Raw genomic sequence first — 24,968 nt, 5'->3', positions numbered from 1 at the left:
GCATTGGAACAGGCTGCCCAGGGAAGTGGTTGAGTCACCATCCCCGGAGGCATTTAAAAGACATGTAGATGTGGCACCTGGGGACATGGTTTAGTGGTAGACTTGGCAGTGTTAGGTTAACAGTTAGACTCGATGATCTTAAGGGTCTTTTCCAACCTAAATGAGTCTATAAATATCTAAAAGTCTAATGTTGTTTCACAGTCAGGGATATACTAGAAATCTAACTTGGCTTCTCCTAAGAACAGAATCAAACTGTTGCTGTTCTTGTGATTAGTTTTCATGTTACGAGTTTAGTAGCCCCTTTCCTTCTGCTTCCAGAGGTGGTTTTGCAATGTGTTTACATGTTCTCATTTCCTTCAGCCTTATCTCTCTGCAGGGATGTATTCGGGAGATGGCTTGAAACATCCAATAATGCTACTAATCTCAAATTCTTGTCTTTAAGAAAGTTTTGCTTATTTTGTATGCTACCGATTATATTCTGCAGAAGAACAGAGAAGTTTTATTGTCCTGGAGTACTTCCTACTCTCCCCTCTTCCCCCCCCCCCAATGATAGTTATGCCAGAATTTTGACTCATCTAATTACATTATTCAGAGTCTTTCCATATTAGGAAAATTATCTGCAAACTTTGGTGAGTTAAAAAAGAAAAGACAACTTTTTCCTGCTCTCTGTTGCTGCTGTATCCCCTTACATACCGTAATGTGAAGATATCCTTTACGTTCTTCACTGACTTCATTTGGAGGGATTGGGATGATGACAAAAGCTGTGAGAAATACTCAGCTCTGGTTGAGGAACTATTTGTGCTGCAGTGAGTCACCATTTTTAGAAAAAACATCTGGTAACATATAAAATCTTGTGTTTGGACTTGATTCGTTATCAAAGTAGCGTTAAAGAAGAACCAGCAACTAGAGAAGCTGATGAATACTGGAAAACATACTGTGCTATGTGAACTGCTGAAGATATGGGGGACCTACATCTCTGGTAACACTTTGCGGTCATTAGCTACCTGAAAATTTAGAAAAAAAACCCACAAAAAAGTAAAAAGAACTATTCCAAGGTATGTTTGTTGCTTTTTATCTTCTAAAAATTACTTTTTGTTAACAAGTGCTATGGTTGTAAATTAAAAAATTCATAATTGTGCCTCAGGCTTATAACATTAGCAATGGCATTATTACAAAGAAGTAAACCACCTGATGTTGCCATTTTCCTATAGGGCTACTAAAAAGGTAAAATTTAGATCTCTAGTAGTCCTATCTTAGTTAAGGTTTGGTGAAGGACTGGTCTGTGCTAATAATTAGCAGCTACAGCACTATACTGCATCTCAAGAGAGCATGTGTGTAGATTCACACTCTAAATATACTATGATAAATGAGATTAAGATTTTAAAATCACTTAGCAACTAAATATGGGTGCCTGTGCAGCTGCCCTAACACACTGCAGAAGTCTTTGACAGCCATGACCACAAGCTACTTTTGAGCCTCCTCCTAAGGCAGCAGCTCCTGGGATTGCCTGCCCACCACTTTTCTCCGTGTGTTTCTGAAATTCACGTCAGACTTCATAAAACTGGCTCAAGGGCTGAGCTTCACCACTAATTTTCAATGAGTTTGAATAGTGCAAACAGGCAGACAACTACATGCCATGGACTTGCATACTTTAAAGTCAGTTCCATAGCAAACCATGTTTCATCGGTTCTGGGGTCCATAAAAGAATTGCATTTTTTAATTGGATGTCTGCTTTGTTTAATGCAGAGCCTGAGCGGTACCCACTGAATGCAAAACTGATTTATTACCATCCTCATTTAGTCCATTTTACTACAAACAAATGTTTACATTCAATCCAATACTATGTGTATTTAACATTTCCAGCATGATCTCTTACTAGTCTTCAGGTGAAAGTACATTGGTTCAGTATGAAAATTAATGAGTGTATTATTCCACCGCTCCTAGTGAGGAGCAGAGAGCTTTTGTCACTGTTTTAGAGGTAAAAATTAAGGTAAAAATTGTTCAGTGGGGAAAAAAAGATTCTTTCCTTTGAATAGTCTAGGGCTTGTTTTCCAGATTATTTAGCAATTTGTAAGTATTTTGAAATTGCAGTTTTCACTGCCTGCATATCCACAGGCTAATGTGTAGATGCCTTACATGTTGTACACAGAATATAAAGAATGTACAAGTAATGTGAAACTGGATTAAATCTTCTGTCTGGAATTACATGGGAAATCTGGCAGTGCTGGGGAAAAAAAAACCTCTTTTCTCATGTAAATGAGCATATAAATTCCTTAATTATGACTTGAGTGGTTATGTACCAGAAGTACTCATGACCAGAAACATTTTATATTTTAAGAGGGGTAGTAGGGCAGAATGTTCTGGGCAAAATGTTCTATTTGGTATCTGGCACAGTATAATAAAAATTTTTTTGCTTTTTACTATATGTCCTGGTATTAGATAACGTGCTGTGTTTTAATCCTAACTTTTACATCCATGGTCTTTAGTTGTCCTGAGACTTTTGAGCTCTGATCAGCACCTGGTATTTATGGATTCTTTCTTCCACCTTGGTTCCTTAAATTCATCTTCAGTTGGATTAAGAGAACTCCTAACATCAACATCTACCCTTCCTCCCACTACAGATGCTCATATCATACCAGCAAAGCTCCTACTTTGGACAGTGCCAGACTTCTGAGTCACTCGAAGATTTAAAAAAAATTAAAGTTTATAATGGTGCCTTGGAAAATATGACATCACTGGGAGTTTCTCACAAAAGTTTTCTGCTCTGAGAGCATCCGGCAGGCCATGCTTATACAGTTCCTACCATGCAGGGTTTGGATCATCCTTGATCCTCAAATTCTTTCTTGCCACCAAATCCCAGAATTGATCAGGCCTGCAGAGTGAAGGGGTAAAAATTGGAGGACAAGTAGAAAACAGATGTAGAAAACATTTTTGTAGAAAACATCTTCAGGAATGTCACTTATCAGTGCATGGAATGAAGCAGAGTTCTGATGTACAAAAACATAGAATTAAAATGACAATAAATCCACAATGAAATGGTGATCTACATTATATGATACTCAAACTCCATCGAAGCAGTTTTGGCCCTATCTGTATTAGCTCATCAAACAAATGTTATAAAGGTGCTATGCTGGAAGAGTGTGTTTAGACTTCAGCACTTGTTCTCAAACATGAGTCAAAGCCCGGAGCCTTGACATTTCATGAAGCTAAAGTTTATTTTGAGGATTTGGACGTGGCAAGCAGGTCATCTGAGCAGCTGAGCACAAAAGGAATAACCAACCAAAATGGTTATTGTGCTGGAATTATCCATGGTGCAGCATGAAAATGGGAAATCAGTTGAAAACGCAATTATCTTCTAAGATGCTTTACAGTAAATAACATCACCAAAAAAACCCCAACACTTGAGGTATCTTTTCATCTCCCTTGGAAGCCTTCCTGAACTCCTAGGTACCACCCACTGCGTATCTTTTCAGAACTGGACCTTCAACTTTCTGTTCTCCATCCGTAGGTGAGAATCTTGGGCCATCACTACAGTGATAGTGGCAGATGGCACAGAGCTACATGAACAAATACATTATTATTCTTTCCACTCACTAGAGTTGAGAATTTTATTTTTCTTGCAATTTCTTTCCTTGGAAAGTGCACTGATGCAGTTGAGACAACTCTTATTCCCCCCCCGCAAAAAACCCCAAACCAATTGGCTGCACTGAGCAACTAATTCCTTTAGTAGAAGGAAAGAGGAACAGTGGGGAATTGCACACCAGACACCGACTATAGGTCAGGAGCTTAGATGTGCACAAAAACAGTAGCTAGGAAAGAAAAAGCAGTTCTTATGTATTTTCCAGTACAGTCTTTCTGAATGTCTCTTTGCCGATAGCAGCGTGGGAGGAAAACTTGGAATTCCAAAATACAGCCCTGGTATCTAAAAAGCTCTTCGCAAAAGCAACTGAATGCAGGAAACAGAACAGGGCAGAAGATTTTTAAATTGCTCTTAAAATTTGAAACTTTACTTTTACTTTTTTTTCAGTTTCTGCAAATGCAGGAAGCAGTGCTCACTCTTTCCTGTCCGGGTGAAAGATTTTTCAGTGGACACTCCATTCCAGCAACATGATAATTTGAACACAGCTTTAGGAAGTTGGTACAGTAGAGACCATGCAGTCATTTTCCCAGGAGAATATGAGGCTGTAAACTTATCTCTGTTAACTAGAGACATTATGATTGGACCTTAGGGTTGTGTTCTCTTATAATTCACCTCTGTTTTTATGAACCACAGCTCAAAAGCAGTCCTGATTAATGGTTCTTAGCAAACGGTAGGGAAAAGTACATTTACCAGAGCTTTTCACAGGATTAAACAGTGTGAAAATAAACAGCAGAGTATAATTTGCTAGCTACTGCCTAGGGAAAAAATACTGTGCAACTGGAATACAGTATAGCAGGAATTCAGTGAAAAATCAGTTTCATAAAATATACATATTTTAAAGCAGCATAAAGTTAAGCAGTAATAGCACCTGTAAAGTAGGCAGGTCCTCTTCCCTGATGACTCTTGAAAGGTGTGATTTGGGTTTTGGTTTTTTTTTAATCAGAATATCCACATCAGCACTGCATTTAACGCTCCCATAAGGTGACAAGTTTAGTAAGAAATTAGCATCAGCAAACTTTCCAGCCACGCTTCAGCAAATCACACCTTGCAGATTTAAAGCCTGCAAGCACTGTTTATCTAAATGCCTGCACTCACTTGCACATGTTTCCTTGTTCAGGTTGATGCCTACACCGTCCTATGGTCTTGCATCTTGCAAAATACAGCATTGGGTTCCCAGACCATTTTTTGTGCTTTTTAGTATCCTGGAAATAATACAGAGGGACTCCTTCAGCTGCTCGTCAGTTCTGGTGTGCCGTTCTAACACGCATTACCTCCAGGGGAGAACGGTCACTGAAATACAACCTGTTAAAGCCCTTCTGCCACACGAAGGCTTGTGCTGACCGGTAAAGCAAAGCTCCCAGTAAAAATACAGATAAATTGAAGCTATTTCAGTCTTTTAGCCCCACCTTTTCTGCCCAGACACAGACACACTGAAAATGCATGTGCTTCACTAACACTAAGGCAGCATCTCTTGCTTCTTTAAATGACCTCCTCATCCTTCTAGACCGAACTTGCTTTCAAAAACCAGTGCCTCATGCAAAACTACTGGTGAGGACTTTTTATTCAGCTTATTTTAAAGATGCCTTAATGCATGGCAGTGTCAGGAGAAAAGAACCAGGAGGCTAGAGAACAGGCGACGAGGGAGGTGTGGAACGAGGTGACAGAAAATGTCAGTGAATCTCAGAGCTTGTGTGTGCCAGTGAAGCGTGCCCTTCTGCTGCATAGAGCAAGACCACATGCTCTTGACAGACAATGTTTGAACCGAGAAAGTGCTTTTAGGCAGCCATTTTCAGGTCTTTCTCCTGTCAAAGCTCTGGGTGAGCTTCTGCTGAGAACTGTTTATCTCTTCATCTTTTTTGCTGTTTTTAAACTCTAATCGCATCTCTTTTTCAGAGACAGGTAAAGCATCACTGTCTTCTATGCTGAGCCTCCTGCCCTGATAAAGTTGTATCTGTGACATTAGCTTTCCTCTGGCTGGCATTCCTCACCCCATTTTTGATCTGGAGGCAGGAGAAGAGATCCATTAGGTAATTGCAATGCTAATTTGGTTGGTTTTCTTAGGAACAAATTCAGTACAGGCACACTTTTAATGCATGCTTTACAGATCAAGCACAAGTGTTTCTAAATAACTCCATAGAAAGAGTCTTCCTATAAAGAAACTGCTTAAGCGCAAAGATTTCCTTTCAAGAGAAGGACCCATCCTCCTTGGAGGTGGTGGTCTTGAGATCAGTGGGATACCATTAATGCTGATGCCACAACTGACTGCTTAGTTTTCCTTTAAATGTTCTCCAAATAAAGATCATAGCGTAGTTCTGTTGAGTTCCTCTCCATCGGTGGAAATCTCCCTACGGCTAGAGACGTTTTTCAGTTCTTACCCTGGAGCATGTTACATGATGTGCTGCCTGACTATTACTGTGTAGAGGAGATTAATCTTCTGCATATTTACTCTAACAGAGCCATAAAAGACTCACAGCCATCCTCTGTACCTGACCAAGTACCACCTCAAAGACAAAAGCTTCAAACGTGCTGTGTTTCTCACCTCTCTTGCACAGAGATACACAGTCTATGCCTTTGCGGTTTGTGCTCTGCTCACCAGGCGTTTGAAACAGAGCCGTCAGTTTGTGTGCACAGCCTTCATGTTTTGTTTAATGCAGCATGGTGCACGCCATCAGGCAGGCAAGCACAGGTCCAGAAAGTAAGATAAAAAGTGTGTTTCATGGCAACTTTGTAACTTGTTGGTAGCATTGTTTATGTGAGAAGTTTTAAAACAAGCAAATTAAAAATTCAAGTAACTAACTAACAAGTGTTATCCTTCCTATTATGGTTTTGACACTATTGTCACTATTCCTCTTCTCCTTTTTCCCTTGGAACTGGAAAACCAGAAAAACCCATGATTGTTTCTGAACCCCCTCATGAGAGCTCTACGGTATCAAAAGCCCAAGATACAAAACTGACGCACCTTAGGTCGGTACAGCAGAGAACGAGCAGTCAATAGTGTCGCGGCTGCTGCATCTGGCATCCGTGCTCACTAGGGCTTCCCTGACCGTCACAGATCATGAAATTACTGGAGCTCAGGTAGCTCTTTCTTCCTGAATTTCAGATAATGAAATTTGTTGTACAAGAGATGTGAGCACTCTGGCAAGCTGGCTTTTTGAAACAAAGCACAGATCAATTTACTGACACAGTAAACTCATTGCAAGCTCGGTTTGTACTGTGAAAACGTACATGTCGTTTCAGGTTTTCAGTTTTCTGTACCCATGCTGCTTAAGCTCCTCATTAGCATGTCAATCCTTGTTTAGACTGCGCTATTCATTTCTGGCACGGGAAGTGTAGGCAAGGATTACTGCTTTCCCACTTAACTGGTCCTGATGGATTACGTATTAAAAACCAGACTGAATATTGTTAAGCAGTATTTTCATGCTTGACACTCCTTCATATGTGAAACATTAGCACATAGATAAAACCAAGCTATAATTTCTAGATGCTAAATAGTCCACATCGCCTTCCCCTGCCACAGCGGAGGTTACCTCAGGACTGGGTAACCTTGCAAGCTCCACCCTGGCAGCAACTCCCGACATAAGCATGTGACCTACACAATTTCATATGTTATTACACCTGGCTGTACCCTTAAGCGCCCATTAATTTTTTTAACAATTCTTACAAGCAACATGAAATCAGATATATCTTTTTTTGTTAACGAACAGGGCTCTGCAGTTGAGCTGTACACAAGAAGCACAGCCATCTTAGAGACTTATAAAATTCATCATTGTACTAGTACCAGAACCAGTGAGACCCCACATCACAGCCAGGGGGGCATTAATGTTAAGGTAACATTTTATGGTCTTTTTCCAGTAATAGTAGATAAGAGCTTTACAGTTACAAAATCAGAATAATTTTTGTAAATTGACCTGAAAAACATCAACTTCACTCTAAAAGGGCATTTCTTTAGCTAGGATTTAACATCAAAGCACCCTCAATTAAAACTGGGTTTAGCCAGTATCATAGAATATTGTACAGACACCTGATAGTCCCTGGTACCCTATTCCACCTCCTAAAACTTTCTACATTAGAAGCAGGGAAAAAACTAATGGTAACAACGTAGCTGAAAGCAGACTGCGGCAAAGGGCCCCACTAGGCATCAAGACCTGATAAGAACAATAAAACCTTAACTGAGAGAGAGCAGGACTCTGCCACTGAAGCACCAGCAAGGCTGCTCTCTGAAGGGAGGCCAGCTCACTAGAGTTCATCTGAATTTTTTCCAGTATCTCCAGTTCCGTTTCTGCACACACACAGACTGAGGCAGTGCTGAACAGCCTATTGCTGTAGGGCCCTCTCTTAAGCTCTGGTCTGTGCTCACCTTGCACCCATCTCTCCTGCCTCCTGTTTAAACGCTGACTTCTTTTGAAAACCAGTAACAGCTAGGGGAAGCTAGAAAGCTTTAACAGATACTAGATCATACTGAAACCTTGTAGACTTGATACTGAAATTATTAAGTATAGTTCTCTTTAAAACTACTGGACATCTGCTTCATGTTTTCAGTTTTGTGGTAGGAACACAACTGAGATAATGCAATGTTTGAGGGGCAAGCCAAGGAAAGCAAGTTTTGTCTGGATGCAATAAATACAGATGTGGAAAGGGAAGGTGGCTAACACTACAGCACATCTTTCAATGTCCATTCCTTCTGATTCCCTAACAGGTTGTTCCTGAACCCAAACTGGAAAAGAAAAATAATCGCATTTTCAGGAATGGTGGCACAGAGTGACTATTCTTCAATCTACAGAAAAGTCTACAGTAGCAGAAACGGTTGTGGAGTCTACTGCACCAGATGATGCAGAAGAAGATACAAACTCCAAATTAATTCCAGATTTAAGTTTGGAGATGAATACTGATGCACTTGATGATATCAAAGATAGCTGTGTAATTCACAGCTGGATATCTAAGCTTCATATGGCATTCGGCTTTTAGCAGTTTTGGTTAAAGAACAGTGCTTCACCCTCACCTAGTTTTTAAGAGCTCATTAGAAATACAAAAAATTTTGGACTTGCTTTAAACTTCACTCAAACACCAACATCTCCCACACCCCAGTAAGCGCAACTAATTACTGTTCTGAGTACACATTCCAGCTGGATTAGCAGGGAGGTTAATCTCATCAGACTCAGTAATGTAACAGGATTCATACCGAGCTGTGCCCACAGGCATCTTCCTCTGCTGCTGCAGCACAAAGTGTGCGCAAGAGCTGCAGTACCCGCCTGCTGCTGCCCCAGGCCAGCACAGCTGGGTTTGTGGCCACGCAATAGGAGGCAAGGGAGCCCAACCAGTTTGGGCCAAAAAACCCACCCTCATTCATACACACACATTTATTGTAAGCTGGAGCGCTTCTCTCATCTTGTTCACACACATGTTCCTGCACAACACAGCCTGAGCATAGAAACCCTGGAGAGTAATCTGTACCTGCAGGTACACCGTGTCATGCACCCCTGCTCCAGGGCACTTCCCAGGTACTCGTCTGGGAGGTACGGAGGAAACCACACCTCACTGGAGCGCTTCTGATCCCCTCTGTGTTGATATACTTCTGCAAGCACCAGGCAGCCAGCTGAGCTTTGAACGTCTGGAATCCACAGGCTGCAATTTCAATAAATTCTTATTAAAGAATTGCTCTCTCTCACACGCATTTGGAAGAATGAAGCATTACTATTTTGGAGTAGCAATGTAAATGAACACTGCCTCAGATGAAGGTTATGGTTCGTGCTTCTGACATCGCTTCAGGTTCTGCAGAGACAAGCAGCATCACAACAGTCTTGAAAAAGGTATTCCATGTTCCCGCGTTATCTGGATCAGCAGAAGAGCTCCTCAGCTGCCGTGCCAGGAGGTGTTAACACGGCGTGCAGTAGGCCAGTGGCTGGCTGCAAAGGAACCAAGTGCTGCCTGGCATGGATAGAAAACCACTGCAGCAAGGCCTATTTGCACTGTTTGTTAGACAACAAAGAAAAATCCCCAGTGAAGCCAAGTGCTGTAATTTGAAATTTGTTTGGCAGAGAATGGTTTTAGACACTGAAAAGGTTTCCTCAGAACGCCTTATAACTCCTACAACCAAAACTAACAACAGACAGCTGCAAAATATAAATCCAAATACAAAATTAAATGTATAGCATGTAAGTCTTTAAAAACAAATTCTTTATTAAGAATAAAATCATACGACTTGCAATAAATTCCCTAAGGGCACGATATATTACAGAGCTGTACTTGTACTAAGGAACTGAAATGGCAGATTGGTAACAGCAAGAAATGGATTCGGGAGAGAAACACGCTTTTGTCTAAGCGGAAAGACTTCACTGAACTTCCGTAACTACCATCCGCCCCTCCCCAGATCCCCACAGCCTCCTCTGTAGCCACCACCTGCTCGTCGATACCCTCCTCCTCGATAGGTTCCCCCACCTCCGTAGCCTCCCCCCGGGCTACCTTGGTATCCTCTTCCTCCTGAACGCCTGCCAGAATAGCTGTAGCCACCATACCCTCTACCTCTGTAGCCAGAGCCACGCAGGTAACCTCCCCAGCCTCTGAGGCCACCTCCATTGTCATAGCGAGGCATTTTGGGGGGGCGAGGACCATCTCCAAACCTGGCAAAGAGAAACATTATGTACTAGACACAATCTTACAGATTACATTGTTTTTAAAATATTATGGGAATAACCAATTGCCAAGATATTCAGTTAAGACATCTCTATTTTCTGTTAACAAAATATGATGTTTGAATTACAGTTGCACTTTTGCACCTTTCCCACTTCAGTGAAGAAGGCTGGGAATGGCCTGACCTGCCACATAAACACTCCCTCCTCTAAATTTCAGCCAGGTCTACACCTGGGATAGAAAGTTTTCCCCTCAATCCCACTTCTCCAGCTCACACACACACATAGGGAGCTCCATTCCTGTTTATGTGAGCACAGTGATCTTCATTTTGCTCCCTGCAAAACACAGTGAAGTGTACATCTAAGCTGTTCTTTGTTTTGTTCCTTATTACTAACAGCTCACAGGTGTTTTCATTTTTCTTTGCTTTGGAAGCAAGACAGGAAAACAAGGGGCAATGGAGGCGTGCAAGCACAGCCAAAAATCTGTTTTATTTCCAGAGATAAAGATGAATAGGTCTGCCCAAAATAAATTTGGATTATCTTTTCTTTAAAAGTCATTGTGTTTTGGAAGAGGCGATAACAGCTTTTATTCCTGAGAGCCACTTGTCCTTCCTGTGGAAACAGGCAGTGATCTATCTACCTACATCAGACTCTGAACATGGCAATTTTACATACACTCAGACTATTGACTTTGAAGCGGAAACCTGAAGCTCCTGTCCACATGGGACAAGACTCTCCTGGTGATTTTAACTCTGGGCTTCTGCAGCCACCATGTAGGGAGGGAGCAGCAGAGCTGACAGCTCTGACCTGCTCCATTCAGGCTCTCGGTGTCCTTGGGGGCAGAGGTGGTGAGCGCTCCTCACCCCAGATCTCCGACTGCACAAGCCAACGGAGCCGAGCTAACCTTGCACTGGCAGCCATGAGGCTGATGCCTGCAGCTGACGGCCTGGAGATCTGACGGATCGCATTCAGCATTCGCTCATTTGCTGGGTCCAGCTGCCGAATGATCTCAGGATCTTTACTCACTTCCACAACAAGAGCCTCCATCGCTGCGCGCAGAGCAGTGATGCAGGCAGCTGCATTGTGGGGCATCTTCAGCTTGATCCTAGACCACAAAGAAGTATATTAGACGTATCGTGACTTCTAGGAGAGAACCTGTTACGAAAAATGTTCTGTAGAGTGGCTTTTCATTGAGTGCTGCACATACTGAGCCAGAAATCTATATTCTTGTCTTTGAAATTCTGATTTGGCAGTGAAGGGACATGAAATTCAGGAGGCAAATTTGCAAGATCCCTAAAATTTGACATTGTTAAAACATAACTAACCTTCTGTTTGAATATGCTCTTGAGATTTAACATACTCAGATAACACCAATACGTAACCCCTAGCATCAAAAAGAAAGATACAAAAATATAAAGTAAACTAAAAACATGCAGCTCCTCAAGATTTTGAAAGCTCTAGGCCACCCTCAAAAATACTAGTGATTTAAGCTTAAGCAATTCTTTACCTCTGTTTTACTGACCCGGGGCAGGGTGGGGGGAGGGGGAAAGACATCTAGATGGTATTTGGTCATGGCCATAAAATGTATGCTGTCAGAGGCAACCAACAAATCCTCAGCATTTCTCTCCTCAAGCTGTGTTTCCGAGCCTTAAAAACAAGGTTTCCTCAGCCACTGTTTGAAGAGGAGGTCCAAAATACATAGTACCCCTTATTCACATTCCAGTTAAAGGGGAAAAACAATGGCAGTTTTTATGGAAACTGCCCGGTATCATGTTTTCAATTTAAGCAGATAATCTGCATGAAACAGTGCTGCCAACATAAACCCCTCCCTTCCTCACAGGAAACAAAGGTAATGCCTTCACAATTAACTTGTAGTGCATGGCTTGCTCTAGGGTTCCTATTCTATAGAGATTTATGTCTGTGTTAGCAGCTGCCCCCCCCTCAGCCTGTGTTCTTTCATAGACTTGAATATTATGAGCACCAAGGAGGTCCATACCAGTCATCAACCAGAACGAGCTCCCCATTCGACAGGACTTTCTTGGAGGCAAAGAGAAGCAGCTGCAGCGGGCTCACCAAGGTCATTGTTTTGGCAGAGATGGCTCGTGTTCGAATCTGCAGGTGAAGAGGAATGCGACTCTTGAAATGGAAAACAGATCCCTACACCTTCCTCTGGCCACTGAAACCAGAGCATTTTGTAAAGAAAAAAAACAAAACCAAAAACAACTCCAAAAAAACCCAAAACACAACAACAACAACAAAACCAAACCCCAACACACAAAAAAATCTAGGTATAATTGTTAGGAAATTACAAGAGCACATGAGCATACAAAATCGAATGCTAGGCAGAAGTTTACAGGGATTCAGCACTGGTTGGTGTAAAAAAAACCCACCAAAAACTACCTGCCATTTAAAAGTAATAGTTTTTCCATGGCTGCATGTCTGCAATTACATAGCTGATATTTTGCAAGAGCCACCTTATGCTTTAGAATCATAGAACCATTTAGGTTGGAAAAGACCTTCAAGATCATCAAGTCCAACCATCATCCATGACCACTTTGCCGACCTAAAAACGACCAAGGCATAGCTGAATTACCTTCCCACCTTCTGCATTGCTGAGGCTGTGATGAAAAGCTCGTTGCTTCTTTAGTAGGGTCCTACACACACAAATGCGGAAGTTGCTACACGTCTGCGCAAGCAGCCCGCTTTGTCATTTTACAGAAACAAGACCTTAAGCTTGTACTTGAAGCAAAAGCTTAGACAATAACAAGCTGTCTGACCTGAGCCAGATAACAGCACTGACTACGTGGGCTACTGCCCTTCATTCTGAAGAGGGACAGAAGAGCAGTACTTGGGATTTCAGCCTCCCACCCTGACAGCTGCCTCTCTCCCTCCTTTCTTTCACACAGGAGTGTGACAGGCAGAATCTGTTGCACTTGTTTGTCCTCAGGGAGATTTGCTCCTGCGTGGAAGTTACCACACAGGCTCAAAAGAGAGAAACTTCCAGAATAGGAATTGTGGCAGAAAAATGGCTAGTGCAAAGAGCAGGGAACTTGCAGGTCAGAGAGAGACTGCCAAATGCAGCAGGAAACATATCACCAGACCTCAGAGAGAAATTTTCTTTTAGCATGTAAATAATGGGTAGGGAGAGAGCTGCATATAAATCCTTCCTTCACCCCAGTCTCACCCACGTGCTGTCTTAGCCACTCTTAAGCCACCACCTTAGTAACTCTTAGTTTCCCATGTGTATTTTGATTTAATAAAGCATAGCTTTTTGAGTTCAAAAGCCTTTTGGTGTTTTTAGGGGATGGTCGAGGCAGATCAAAGGTCTGACTGACCCACTTGGGATCCTGTCATAAATGGTGAAGAAGAGGTGAAGCCTCACCACAGCTCTGAACTATGTGTGTGGAAATCCGAGTACCAAGCCGAGTCCCACACCAGTGCCCAGAGTCAAAAATTCCATTTATTACCAATGAAGTGGTTTATCTGCCATTACTACAATAAGTTGCATGTCAGCAAAAAAGACTGAGGATATAAAAATCGGCATAAATAAACTGTAATTCTGAACTAACCAGTGTAGACAAGGTGACAAAAAAGAAACCCCTACAGCATCACTCTGCTATAAGATCTTTAGAGGCTCTCCTTAGAGCAAGAGGCCTTGCTAATTCGATGCTTATTCTCAAAAACATCTTCACAGCACTTCCCAGGCAGAAGGAAGGCACAGTGTTGTGCACAGCTGGTTTCAACAACAGGCGGCAGAGTGCTTCAGGGCCTCCCCATTGCTGTGCTGGAGTAATTGTGCACAGGTAGCACAAGCAGGCTGGCAGCCCGAGGACCATCTCACGGCTACATCCTACACAAAGGCATTGCCTTCCTTTGCTCCTTGAAAGACGGGTGAGCAGGAGCCATTGCATTCACAATGGCCATCACTGGAGCACAGGAGAGCACACAAGGGTTTAAGTGTACATATACGCTATGTGCGGAGTACACAAAATTAATGGGATGGAGGAAAAGGTCACAGGGATCCTGGGGAAAACATCTCAGCGTTTTTATGAGATGCTTGGGAAATGGGAGTTGTCCTTGGGAGGTGACAAACTACCTACATGCCAGAAAGGGAGCACCCCACTGCCGTATTATATGTTCCTGTTTTCTCTCTGTATTCATAAGTAGGAGAAGTGACAAGAGCAAAAATTCTCTAGTGCCTAATTAGTATGGAAGAGCTCCTAAAGCAATATCTTAAAGAAGATAATAATTTAGATCTTTCTCTATGAGCTGGCTGTTTTCACAAAACTCACAGGACCTTTCTATGCAGCTCATCTTCTGCTGAATTTGGTTCACTGGCAGTTACTGGAAGGCTGAGTGACACCATGACCACATAAGGTTCACTTTCGGGAGGGTGGGGGGAGTGGGAAGGATCAACAAACACACACACACACACACCCCCAACCCAAAAAACAAGCTAAATATTGCACAGTGTAGGTTTTCTTCTTATCACTTCTTTACCAAAAAGAACCTCTTAGACAACCTGGCAGCACATGATCAAGAACAAATTCAAAGTCTTTACCTTTTCTCCAAAAATGAAAAAAGGTGATGGATACTTGATGTCCTGGCTGCTGAAAGGGCAGTTGACAGATGATTTGTGGATGAGTGCATTGTGCCCCTCAGTGGTAAGAATTTTCCTCTTCTCCTTGTGGTAGCAGACATTGGGGTAGACCCCAAAAGCAAGCAGGGAGATTACAACATCCAGATTATTATCTGGTCCAGTGTTGTTAAACGGCTGAGTCATCAAACATTCTGTTGACAGAGAACAGAAGACTGGCTCACATCCACGGGTCTTGCAGGACAGCACAGCAGAGTTGTTTAGGATCCTGGATCAATGCATTTTCTGATTCAGTCAACTGGTAGATGTGCGTCTGTTCTCAAATGACCTCTGCACTTAAAGCATTTCAGTTCTACATGCAATTTTCAATTTATTCATGGAGAGCAAAAAGCTGAAAAATACTACTACAAAGAGATATTTTTCTCTCCCAAGCTCTTCAAAAACAAGGAGAGAGGAGCTTGCCCAGAATGTGCTGTACCACAGTGTGTTTACCATCATTTGTTTTGGAGACAGATCTTTTGGGGGAGGTAAGAATGGATGTTTTCATTGGTTTATTTGTTACAAACCTCCCCAGAGTCTCTGGTGGCTTGTTTTCAGGTCATCTTGCCCAGAAATAAAGTTAAGGATAAATGCAGCAATGATGCTAGCAGCATTATGAGAAAAAAAGTAAAGGAATTTAAAAAAAAAAAAAAAAAAAAGGAGGGGAGATAAACATCTGCTGAATCCATCCATCCATACCATTTAACTGAGCAAGCTCTTCAGGAACATTAGGCAAATTCAGAACCTGGTCAACTTTAAGATTTCCACCCCCCTACCCCCCTTAGAAAATTGAATATGTCGCACTACTGCACATCCCTCCTGCAGCACAAACCCAGAAAATCATAGGGCACATAGCACACTGTTTAGATCACAGAGACTCCCCGCTAAGGCTAATGAAAAGGAGTGGGGAAGCACAGCACGGCACATTTTGGAGATGCAACAAGTGAAGGAGAAAGAAAATCAGGGAGGTAATTCTCTAAGGACAATTGCTTAAAAGATTTTTAATCCTGCAGCCCTAACCTCAGCCCCCAGAGCCTCCCTATATTGCACCACCACCATCACAACTTCTCTGGTTTAGATAACTACGAGAGAATGAGACAGCACTAAAATTTCATCTGAATACAGCTGTAAAAGCACAACAGCTTTATGGCAAATCCACTACAGGCCTCTGTGCTTGTGTGTTCATCATAGATTATCTTGTTTATTTATTTCTCATCTCAGAATGAAAAATGCAATCATTAAATTACTATGTCCAAGCAGAATCACCTTCAGGGAAGCCAGAATTAATAAGTATATCTTTCAGCTGGACTTTTGCTTCCCAAGTCATTCTAAGAGTAGCCATGCTGAGTCTTTTGTGTTCACAAAATCTTTTTTCTGCTTCTTCACCACCCATTCTAAAAAACAAACACAGTGAATTAGAAGTCTGCTCAAGAAAAGGAAAAGTGCGACAGTCTAGCTGTCATAGCATCCATTGACATATCTAATCTGGTCACAAAACTGCTCACCCTGTGTTACCCATAACTTCTAATCAAACTTTGTGCCAAGACAACATACCTTGCATCATCCCAGGCTTGGAAGACGGAAAGCAAAGCAACATGATCTGAAAACCTGTTCCCAGCAAAATTCCTGTGGACATAACCAAGGCGTTTGCCTTCACTGATGAAAGGTTCAGGGAAACAAGTGGCCGCAGAGATGGTACAAATGGCATCTCCCACGCTGAAAGAAACAACAAAAAGTATCAGGATTGGGTTTATTCACAGTATTGCTGCCAGTAGCTACTACAGGCTGTTGATACCAGTAAAAACTTCTCTGCTAGAGACCTTAGTAAATTTGCCCTTATCTACCAGAGTTCTTCACAGAAACACTTCCCTGGAAGTGGATGTTAAATTAGCTCCAATTCCAGTACTTTCACAACAGCAGGTGTTCACAAGCCCTTTGTCTATCTTCCCGCCCCTTCCCTCCATCCATACACCATCTTCTGGTGAAAAGGAGCCTACGGCCATCACTATTACAAATAACAGATCTTTACTTCTGCTAAAGCAAAACATGTGGATTCATTTTTCTTCTTGTCTAGGTGTCAAATTTCACATATCCCCACCTCCAGCTCACTGCTACCTTAAGTATTTAGAGTCCCACTCTTAATTCATAAGTAATCAGCCTCTACTGGTCCCTTGCAGTTAACTGTGAATTTCATGACTACTTTATTCCCTATACTCCAAGTTATTTATCCTTTGCTCTCATGAATATTCAGTTTCCTATCCCCAGTTGTAGCATTTATTGCTCATCTAGATGCATTGTTTTTTCTCTTGTAGAGTGCATGTCTAGAGTCTCAGGAATTCAGAGAGACAAGAAAAAGACCATTGAGACTACTAAACTTACTAAAAAATACAGCCCATTATCATCATCTTGCCCAGACGAGGTTCAATGGGAAGTTTGGCTAGGATTCTTCCAAGAGGTGTCAACTCATCATTGGAATCCAGGGCATCAAGCTCTGAAACAAGATCTTTTACTAGCAAAGATGGTTAGGTAATCCCAGAAACCCTTAGATAAGAAGTTCAGAATTTTAATAACTGTGTTTAAATAGAACCTCACCTATATTTAAGTTTAATGTTGTTTACAATATTGCCAACCTGATTTTCAAAACTGGTCTGAAATCAAATAAACAAATTTTACTTTAGCTTTACAGACGTTTTACTACCTCCTCCAAAATTAAAATAATTACTATTTAATTCACATACATATTTTTCCATTTCTTTTTAGTTTGCTTCTGTACAAACCACTACTACACTATTAAACTTTTTTCAAGTCCCTATATTTGATCTAATTAATCTAACGTAATTTCTGCTTCACGAAAATCAAAGCAGCCCCACCACAGCCAACTGTAGCCTTCATTGCAATGCCAAATCACAGAACCCTCTGTTCATCAAAAAGAGAACACCACAAACTCTCTCTTCCATGAGGCTTTGCCTGCCTTTCTCTCCTTCTGTTACCTAAAAATTATCACCTGAGCTCATCCTCAAAGCTATTAAACCACTGTCAATAATAAAGTCAAACAAGTATCTGTGGCTGTTTGCTGTATGGACTGAAGGGTCTCATGAGTCTCCTTATCTTTCTAGCAGTTTGGCCATAACCATTGAAGTTGACTTCATAAAACTATTTTTAAGTTTGCACGATAAAGAAAACCAATACAAGTGTGATCTTCAAAACCCCTTTTAAGATATAAATGAAAAATGCAAACTTATAGTTCACGTACTCTATTTACAGACTACTTTGGGAAACTTCAGCATAACTAAAAGCTTTACATTTGAAAAACCCAGCTTTGTAGCCTCAGCATTAAATGGGAAAGTGAACTAATAAAGGACTCCTTAGCCACTATCAAATCCATTTTTCTTGGCATCTATTGAACTCAAAAGCCTAAAGAGTATTTTGAAGAAATGTCTCACCATCCTAAAAACATACTAATAGTATACATATGCTGAAACAAATTACAGGTCATCCAGGAAATGAAGGCACATGCAGAAACATCTATTTGGTGTTAAAGCTGAAAACATTTGCCTTTTCCCCTGGCTTTGCATTTCTTATCCGCAGTGTGAGAAAATCACTAACAAGTTTTAGATCAGAAAGTCATTAAACCTGAATACATATCCCTAGCTGTGTTATTCATTGTGGTCTCCCTTCTGTATACAAGCAAAGTAGGCTCATCATGCAATTTTTTCATAAAAATCAACAAACAGATAATTCAGTTCTTAGAAATTTTAAGAAGTGCTTATTTAGTGACATTTGCAAAGTCTGCTGAGGTTTGAGATCACTGCTTTAAATCTAAAGAATAAATTTAGGGTTCCTCCCTGCCTCATTTTACTCATATTCTAGTTAGTTCCTTTAAGAAGCTGGGGAGACAGCTTAACCCCCACATGAGTTTCTCCTGTTTTAGGAGGATACTGATGCTTGCATATTCATTAACTGGAGATTTAATTACTTGAGAAAATACTGAGATCTTGGGTCAACAAGCTGTACAAAGCAGTAATTATACAATAAACTACTAACCTCTCTTTTTCAGTATTTCTTTTACAGTTGTTTTGTAAATGCCTTAGGCACTGGACTGAGTCTATGTCACAAACAGCAGTGCCACAGCTGGAAAACAGGAAGCTGAAAGCTAGCATAAGTTACTGGTAAAATAACAAAACAAGCCTCAAGTTTGAAGGCTCAAGTTTCTTAAAGGAATGACACTCCACTTGGGAATTCAAGTATTCAGCTGCAAAAGACACTGCCACCCACACGATGCATCCAGGAAACACCTTGCTGTTTCAGACAGCATGCTACTACACAAACAATCTAACCAGAGATGTTAAAACAGTCTGTAAGTGATCATTATACATGGGAAATCACTTGAAGTCAGCTTTATTACATGCAATCTTGTGGACAAACAACGATACCTTTTAGTGTGCGTTCTGCTTCAATCACTGCATCCAAAGGTGGTGGTTCTATTGCTTTGGCCAAAAATTGACCAATCCCTCCCAGCCGCAGCAATTTGATGCTCAAAGCAATTTCATGAAGTGGTGTTCGAAACATTTCAGGTGTCATATGAGTTTGAAGTCTGTAATGAGAAGAGAACAAAAAAGCTCTTCTACCAGTATTTATCTCCCATGCTTCTCAATTCTCATCACAGTGTAAATTTACAATGGAAATGCACAGAGGGTATAGCCCTCACATCACCACTACCCAGCATGGTTTCTAGCATGAGCTGACCACATACAGAGTCTGCATGGCTGAAGCCCCATTTGCAGCATGGCTGTGTCCAGCCCCACACTTGCCCCTTTACAATCATCTCCTACATTGCTACAGAAGGTCTTCCACTCCCGAGACAGACAACCTGCTTTCAGCGTGACGTACGTACAAACACTTCTCTACTTGTCCTTTTATCAGCTCCAAACCACCCAACTCCTCCTGCATGTTTCTGGTTTGATCACTAAGAAGAGTAAGTATTTTTGCTGGATGCTTTCCAAAGGTGTTTTTCTGGTAGGAAAAAGACCTGATAGAAACAGATAGAGCTCTTAAGTCTTAGCACAGTATCGTTAGCGATCCTTTAGCTTGCTGGTTGAAATATGAACTCGTAGGAATGACTGCACTGAGCGACAGACAGCTAGAAAAGGTTTCAAAACACCTTGAACAGATATCCAGATTCAGCTGGCAACAGATTTAGATGGTATCTCTCAAAACATTATCTGCACAAGTCCACAAACACTCTTTCTTTCCTAGACACCATGGAGCTAGTATATTTTGGTTTTATATTCTTTGAAGGAAGGTAACCTTAAAGTCATTAAGTCCCATGATTATTTCAGTAGCCTAAAATCAGTTCACTGTCAAAAATTCTTAATTACAATCACTCCACTGTACTAGACAGCAGATCTAAATAAGTTTGAGCAATTTAGGGAAAGTTTTTGATCGACTGATGCTTTCAGACATTACAAAAAGTTGAACATCAAAAACACAGCTATATTGTAATGGCTGAGAAAGGGGCACTGAAACTTTCATGAGAGAGATCAAACACTGAGTGTAACAGCTGTGTAGACTTCTGCAACCAGCAGAAAGATTTCCATGGCTCTAGTAACTGAGAAACAGCTTGGCAGATAGAAGAGGTCAAAAGTTTCAGCAGCAGGAAAGGTGCTAGAACAGCATGAAGGGGCTTCCTGGCCACAGAATGGAGATGGAGGGAAAAGTAACATCTGTCTTCCCTGCTTTTTACCACTTTCATGACAAAATTGCCTGTTATGTGAACATGCCAGGTGCCCACAAGGTTTGAAGGCAGACTAGAGCCTTATCCTTGTTACAAAGCTGTCTTCTGCCTTGCCTCAATTCCCAAGCATTATTTTTCTCCTGAGAGGTTCGGTAGGTTGCAATGACATTCTTAATAATAAAATCATGAGCGATTTATCCACTTCATACTGCGGGTAAAAGCATATAAACATATGTAATTTTTTTTTAAGCAGAACAACTGAGGTATTCCAGTGTGAACTGACTTCATGCATCTCCTCTCTGTGCTTTCTGAAGTTATTTCCCCAGTTTGACCAGAAGTAGCATACAACCATTCTGGGAGAAGTCTCTGAGGTTATTTTATTTCTAAAGAGCACAGCCTCACCTTTCAAAGCGAGCTCTGCTGCACAAATGGAAACAAAATCCAGCACGCACGCGTCCAGCTCTTCCCTTCCGCTGCTCCAAATTAGTTTTTGACGCCCAGACTGTGGCGTAGTTTGTCATGTTATTATGAGCAGTAAACAGCTTCACTTTTTGCCTGTTACAGAAAAAAAACCACCTGAGATCAGATGTTAAGTCCTGCCAAATCAGTTCTTGTTTTATTCCTTGCAGCCACACTGCTTTTAAGAAGCAAACAACCCCTGTTTGACTAGCTAAGCTTTGGCTAGTTAGGCAGCTATCTAGAAGCTGAAGTATCATTCTCTTTATAAAGCAGTGCCCCAAGATATACACAGAATGAAGTTTTCACAACTGTCTCAAAAGCTTAAAATTCTCAAGCAATTAATGAGATCCCTATGTGTAATTTGCTCAGAGAACATGTATAGCAAGACAGGATCCATAACAGACTACAAAAATCTTCCTCTTTTCCATTAGCTATACACTGAGTGTTTGTAATATTCATCTGGCAAACGACATATTTCAAATACGCATGGAGACCCAGCGACACCTCACGTGAATAGTGCCAGCGTGAATGCAGCTGACCAAAACCAGCCCACTGAAATGCCAGTGTGGTTTGTAACTGTGCTGAACAGCTAAAGACAATGCAAATTTGTCTTGAGTGAGTTAGAGTCCACAAATTCAGCTCTGTGACTATGGGAACACAAGGCAGTTCTGTGTGTTCAGAAAACCTTTTTTGCATTCCAAAGAACAGGATTTACAAAACAAAAAGCTACTTCATGAACTCACTTGCAGGAGTCTATAACATAGACCACATCATTGATGGTAATGCTAGTCTCAGCAATGCTTGTAGATAAAATAACCTATAAAAAACAGGAAACGCATATTGAAATATATTTGGTCTGGAAAAGTTAAGGATGGACTGCAAGATAAACTACATAACTTCTATAAAAAAAGGGTCAGCAATACATTCCACAAAAGCACAACAGAACAAAGCGTGTTACACTCCACAGAGAGAAGGCTCTCCTACTTTTGTTACTCCAGGAGGCACAGGATCAAACACTCGACGTTGTTCCTCCAGAGGAATTTGCGAATGCAGAGGTAAAATTCTATACTGGCGGCCTCCTACAACATGAATACAAGAAGGTCGGTAACTACTACTATGTGAATCTCATTTCTTCTTTGCACAACATAATCATTTCTACCCATTCATTCTCATGACAAATCCAGCTCCCTAAGCCACTCATCCAACTCTCATCTTTACAGTGTCAATAGCTTCCTTTGGAAAAGATGACACATAACAGAACACAGTTGCTTGTACCAAAGCGTGGATTCATTTCTAGATGCTTCTGCATTGTATATATCAAGTTCCAGCCAGGCAAGAAAACAAGTACTGCTCCTGGGACATTCAGAGTCTTGATATAAATCAGCAGGGCCTCAATGAGTTCAAAAGAAGTTTCTTTCTCATTCAGCTGAGCCATGGAGTGCTTTGTTTCTGGGCCATATTCTTCACTGCAAATAAGGTTGCAATTGGCCTACAGAAAAAGAAATACCACAAAAGAAATCATATAAATTAATTTACTCAAACTGTGGTGACTCGCTGGCCAGGCAAATAGGAAAATGAGATACATGGATAGTTGATAGGGAAGACCATCTCAGGCACAGCTTGCAGAATGACTCACAATAAGCAGTTTAAGTCCTGCTTCCCCAGCTTTCTAATATAAGAATTGAATCATAATTCCATTGCATTGAGTTATAACTCAATACAAATTTGCAGCAGAAAGCTATTGAATTGATTTAACTTCTGTTTAGCTGAATGGGGATGATGCCATACAAAGAAGAAAATGCTTCTCCCAAGAAAAACTGGTCATTTTTTTTAAATTTAAAAACCTGACATAAACAGTAGTTTCAGACCTACAAATTAAAAGCTGTATCGCGAAAGCCAGTTTCTTGACAATGTATGTAAGCATTAACAATTATCAACTGCAAGAGAAGAAGGGAGAGAATCTAAATTTTCACCCTGAAAAGGTATCACCAAGCTCATATTTCTGTATCTACTTCTTCTTCAAAGGTCATCAATCTTTTCACTTTTAAAAGCATTACAGTTCTATCCTTAAAGAGAAGTAGGCTGAGAAAACATGAGAATTTTAGCTTCAACAACAAAAAAAATCCTTCAGTTTACAAGGGCAATGAGAAAATTCAATTCTATTTCTGAAGTTAACAGCAATCTCGGGTATTAAAAATACAAAAGCTGCTAAAAATGTTTAGGATCAACAACACTGCTTGAGACAGAGTCCTAACTGGCACTTGTTTAATTTTTCATATTAAAAAAGTCAAACATACATCATCATCTTCACCATTTTCTTCATCCTTCTCTTTCTTCTTCTTTTCCTTTGGTGGAGGAATGAACTGAGTCATTTGAATGCAATCTTCCAGAAAATAATCTGCAAGGACAGAGAAGCACTGATTATCAAGACTGACTACTAGAAGCCTGTGTAAGGGAACACTATTCTTTTTATCATCTCTCGAGATTCTCCCAATATAATCATGACGTTTCAGAGTACGAAGCCAAGATTGGAGAAAAATCCTTGGCTGTCAGCTAGGGTATGAGAATTACTCCCATACTATTCCAATGATTATTCCTCTGTTCAATATAGTTCTACATAATTTTTTACTGGTTTGTTTGTTTTTAACACTCGCTCATCTAAAGCTATTTCCATTATTCCTAATGTCACAGACAACTGATCTGAAACACCACAGCTTGGCTATTACTATCTCATTCTGCAATGGAAACTACCCCAAGTGGTAATGTTTTAGGGTGGTGGGGTTTTGTGTTGTGTGGTTGGTTTGTTGGGGGTTTTTGAGGGGGTGGGGAGTAGTATTGTTTATTTGTTTGGTTTTGTTTTTAAACCAAATGGTGCTGTGAAATGATTCAGTGTTACTGACTTCTTTGCCCAAGGTAAGCCACATCTGTAAGATATGACAATCCAAAAGAAACGTGTATCTTGCTGTACACATAATCTTAAAGCATATGACCAATAAAATAAAAACTAAAGCAGTTCCTGAAAGTTCAATCAATGACTTACCTTGGACAGGGTAAGTTCTACCAAAGACCTCAATGATAGGACAGTTGAAGAAGTATTCACAAAACATACTAGTATCGATGGTGGCAGACATGAGGATAACCCTGATTTCAGGATATGCCTGAACTACATCTCTCAGCACCACCAAGAGAAAGTCAGTCTGCATACAAAGAGAATAAGAGCATCATTAATTTCCTTCCCATAAGAAGCAACATATTCCCAAGAAACCAGAAAGAATTAGAGACATATACAATTATTGAGCAGGAGCTTTGCTGGGCAAGAGAATTAACAATTATCACAACAATATTCTATAACCAGAAACAGTTGTCAGTGCTTTATTTTGAAAATACTGCAACTCCTGGGATAAGTGAATTTTAGGATTTCCAGTGTAAAGAAGGGTTATTCTTTTATCAGAATGAAACAAACTAAAGAAAAGCATTCAAAAATAGTTTACCTCCTTCCTAAAAATTATTAAATTAAAAATTACAACCTAAGGTCTTTTTAAACTTGGTTTACATATAAAGTAGCCAGAGTTCATAAAATAAATAGGAATAACTCAGTGCAGTTGTATCCAAAGTTTTATAGTTCTGTTTAAACATGACATTTATTTACGTTTGCCATGCAGTTAGGCAAGCCCTTAGTTCAACATATAAAATTCCAATTTCATTCAAAATTCAAAACTTGTATTTTACATCATTAACATAAACTTAATAGATGAAGAGATGCATCAGAAAAATCTGCATTATAATTCCATCCAAATGAGTCCCCAAATTCCATCAAAACAAGCTTAAACATCATGTCAGAACTTAGCAGCTTCTCTCACTCTTGGTGTGGCA

General features: G+C 40.7%; 2 protein-coding genes across 2 annotated transcripts in view; one reads left to right on the top strand and one right to left on the bottom strand.

Annotated features, from left to right (window-relative positions):
• SHCBP1L (SHC SH2-domain binding protein 1-like) overlaps nucleotides 1–8,402 on the top strand; it is a 25,243-nt gene extending 16,841 nt beyond the window's left edge. The window contains exons 5-10 of the mRNA XM_010580728.1: nucleotides 706–783; nucleotides 825–943; nucleotides 4,028–4,226; nucleotides 6,605–6,715; nucleotides 7,345–7,467; nucleotides 8,337–8,402. Of these exons, the coding sequence (XP_010579030.1) occupies nucleotides 706–783; nucleotides 825–943; nucleotides 4,028–4,226; nucleotides 6,605–6,715; nucleotides 7,345–7,467; nucleotides 8,337–8,402 (696 nt within the window). The remainder of the gene's footprint in view (nucleotides 1–705; nucleotides 784–824; nucleotides 944–4,027; nucleotides 4,227–6,604; nucleotides 6,716–7,344; nucleotides 7,468–8,336) is intronic.
• A 1,088-nt stretch (nucleotides 8,403–9,490) lies between these two features.
• Nucleotides 9,491–24,968, bottom strand: part of DHX9 (DEAH (Asp-Glu-Ala-His) box helicase 9) — a 28,549-nt gene continuing 13,071 nt past the window's right edge. Inside the window, exons 16-30 of the mRNA XM_010580727.1 lie at nucleotides 24,136–24,292; nucleotides 23,393–23,493; nucleotides 22,371–22,584; nucleotides 22,080–22,174; nucleotides 21,839–21,912; nucleotides 21,039–21,191; nucleotides 19,336–19,496; nucleotides 17,282–17,393; nucleotides 16,457–16,618; nucleotides 16,169–16,296; nucleotides 14,828–15,057; nucleotides 12,263–12,378; nucleotides 11,171–11,371; nucleotides 10,100–10,257; nucleotides 9,491–9,543 (exon numbers count right to left, since the gene is read on the bottom strand). Coding sequence (XP_010579029.1) covers nucleotides 9,491–9,543; nucleotides 10,100–10,257; nucleotides 11,171–11,371; nucleotides 12,263–12,378; nucleotides 14,828–15,057; nucleotides 16,169–16,296; nucleotides 16,457–16,618; nucleotides 17,282–17,393; nucleotides 19,336–19,496; nucleotides 21,039–21,191; nucleotides 21,839–21,912; nucleotides 22,080–22,174; nucleotides 22,371–22,584; nucleotides 23,393–23,493; nucleotides 24,136–24,292 — 2,115 coding nt within the window. The remainder of the gene's footprint in view (nucleotides 9,544–10,099; nucleotides 10,258–11,170; nucleotides 11,372–12,262; nucleotides 12,379–14,827; nucleotides 15,058–16,168; nucleotides 16,297–16,456; nucleotides 16,619–17,281; nucleotides 17,394–19,335; nucleotides 19,497–21,038; nucleotides 21,192–21,838; nucleotides 21,913–22,079; nucleotides 22,175–22,370; nucleotides 22,585–23,392; nucleotides 23,494–24,135; nucleotides 24,293–24,968) is intronic.

This window comes from Haliaeetus leucocephalus, unplaced genomic scaffold (genome assembly GCF_000737465.1).
Source record: "Haliaeetus leucocephalus isolate CR32 unplaced genomic scaffold, Haliaeetus_leucocephalus-4.0 Scaffold730, whole genome shotgun sequence".
NCBI classification, from domain to species: Eukaryota; Metazoa; Chordata; class Aves; order Accipitriformes; family Accipitridae; genus Haliaeetus; species Haliaeetus leucocephalus.
Note: the sequence above shows the minus strand (reverse complement) of the source record. Positions and strands in the feature narration are given on the sequence as shown.